This window comes from Monoraphidium neglectum, assembly GCF_000611645.1.
Source record: "Monoraphidium neglectum strain SAG 48.87 unplaced genomic scaffold scaffold01977, whole genome shotgun sequence".
Lineage (NCBI taxonomy): Eukaryota > Viridiplantae > Chlorophyta > Chlorophyceae > Sphaeropleales > Selenastraceae > Monoraphidium > Monoraphidium neglectum.
In genome coordinates, this window is record NW_014011651.1 from 9,575 (window position 1) to 11,449 (window position 1,875).

The 1,875-nt window shown below is 66.7% G+C and overlaps 1 protein-coding gene across 1 annotated transcript in view; it reads left to right on the plus strand.

Moving 5' to 3' along the window:
- The window catches only part of MNEG_9558 (hypothetical protein), a gene marked incomplete at both ends in the record, with an annotated part of 3,393 nt that extends 1,627 nt beyond the window's left edge, over window positions 1–1,766 (plus strand). The window contains 2 exons of the mRNA XM_014041971.1: window positions 735–1,168; window positions 1,759–1,766. Of these exons, the coding sequence (XP_013897425.1) occupies window positions 735–1,168; window positions 1,759–1,766 (442 nt within the window). The remainder of the gene's footprint in view (window positions 1–734; window positions 1,169–1,758) is intronic.
- Window positions 1,767–1,875: the final 109 nt, after the last annotated feature.

Here is a 1,875-nt window from a genome sequence, read left to right on the forward strand (position 1 = left end):
ACACACACACACACACACACACACACACACACACACACACACACACACACACACACACACGCATGGTGCGCTGCCTGTGGGCGCGGCCCACCCAACTCCACTGTGCACAGACTTGTGCCTGCAATCAAAGTTGCGCACCTTATTTCACAAAACACACACACACACACACACACACACACACATACACACACGCACACACACACGCACGATCACACTCAATCACACACATACACCTTCACATACATCACATACAATCACGACCCAGGTAAGAGCCCCGCCTGGCAGCGCCCACCCTCCTTGGAGCGACGACGGCGGACCCCTCTCCCCCACCGACGTCGGCCCCAGCTCCTCACCCAGCCGCCAGACCTCCACCCGCGGCCTCCTCTCCAACGCCCCCGCGGGGGACAGCGCGTCAGGCGACGGCTTCCCCCCGCCGCGGACCGCTGGCACCAGGTTGGCGACGGGGCGCGCCGCAGCAAGGGCCACATAATGGTGCACAGCTGAAGAGCGGCCCGGGCACGTCCTGGTTTTGTCGGAGTTGCCGTTTGCGTATGCTCAACCGGCCAGCGTCAGCACCCTGCATGCGCTCCCCTAAGGCTGACCAGGGCCTCAGCGCAAACCCCTCTCCCCTGAACGCGGCCGCGCATCGAACACGTCGAAACTAATATATACAGGGAACTGAGTGAGGGCGGCCACGGCCCCGTCGGCCTTTCAAAGCCGGCCTCCCACCGCAGCCACGACGGCGGTGGCGGCCCCAGCCTGCACCTCCCCACCTTCCTGCGTCGTGGCTCAGGCGGCCTCGGCGGCCTCGGCGGCAGCCTGGCAGGCGGCTCGCCGGGCTCCGCGCGCCGCAAGGCGGCCAAGCGGCAGGGCGCCGGCGGGGACGTGTTCTTGGAAGAAAACGTCGGCTGCGGCGACGGCGGAGGCGGCTCTCCGCGCGGCCGCGGCCGGTCGCGGCGACGCGAGCTCGTGTGTGACGATGAAGAGGAGGAGGAGGAGGAGGCGTGGCGGGAGTCCAAGGCCGAGGCGGCGCGTGTGGCGAGGTCGGCGGAGGCCAGTGGCGCGGATGCGGAGTGGTGGGAGTTCAGGGCGGGGGACCCCCTCATAGACCGCCATATCACGCAGCTGGACATTGACAGTGACCTGTCTTGGGCCCAAGCAGAGCCAGGTGGGCTGCCTGTGGGCTTGGGCAGGGAGGGGGGTGCACAGCGTCGAGCGTGGGTTCACATTTTAGACACAGCAGGTCCCGCGCTGCTGGAGAACACCCACACCGCGTCTAGGAGATGCCCATTTTGGGGCTCAGCGAGCGGCGGCAGGCGGAGCGGGCGAAAGGGGCGCGGCTTGCTTGCGCCAGCGTGCACAATCCCCCCTCACAGTCTGGACGACTGGTTACACCTGTCTGGTCTGCTTGGCGCACGCATCTCACCCTTTCAACTGACTGACCGATCGACCAACGATCAACGGCCCCCAAGGTGTCCCCCCGACTCCCGGCGGTGTGCGGCTTCAGCACTGGTGGGAGGTCGCCCCCAAGGCCGCCGGCGACGCGCCGCGCGACATCGAGGCAGTGCCGGGGACGCGCCTGGTGTTTGACAATCGGGCGCTGCGGGCACGGAAGCCGTCGGTGCGGTTCCGCAACACAGTCAACGCGCCTGCGGCGAGCGGCAGGTGCGCGGCGGCTGTCGATAGTGTTGCTGCCATCTCCCCATCTTGCCATCAATCTCGCGTGGAAACCGCTTGCCTGTCTGCTGCTCCTGGCAGCCTCGTGAAGCAGCTGTGCCCTCCCTGTCAATACAGCACTGCCCTGCTTGATCCGCCCTGCTGGCCCTGTGACTTGACGCCTCGATCGGCCCTCTGCGTAGCACCCTGCTGTCCGCC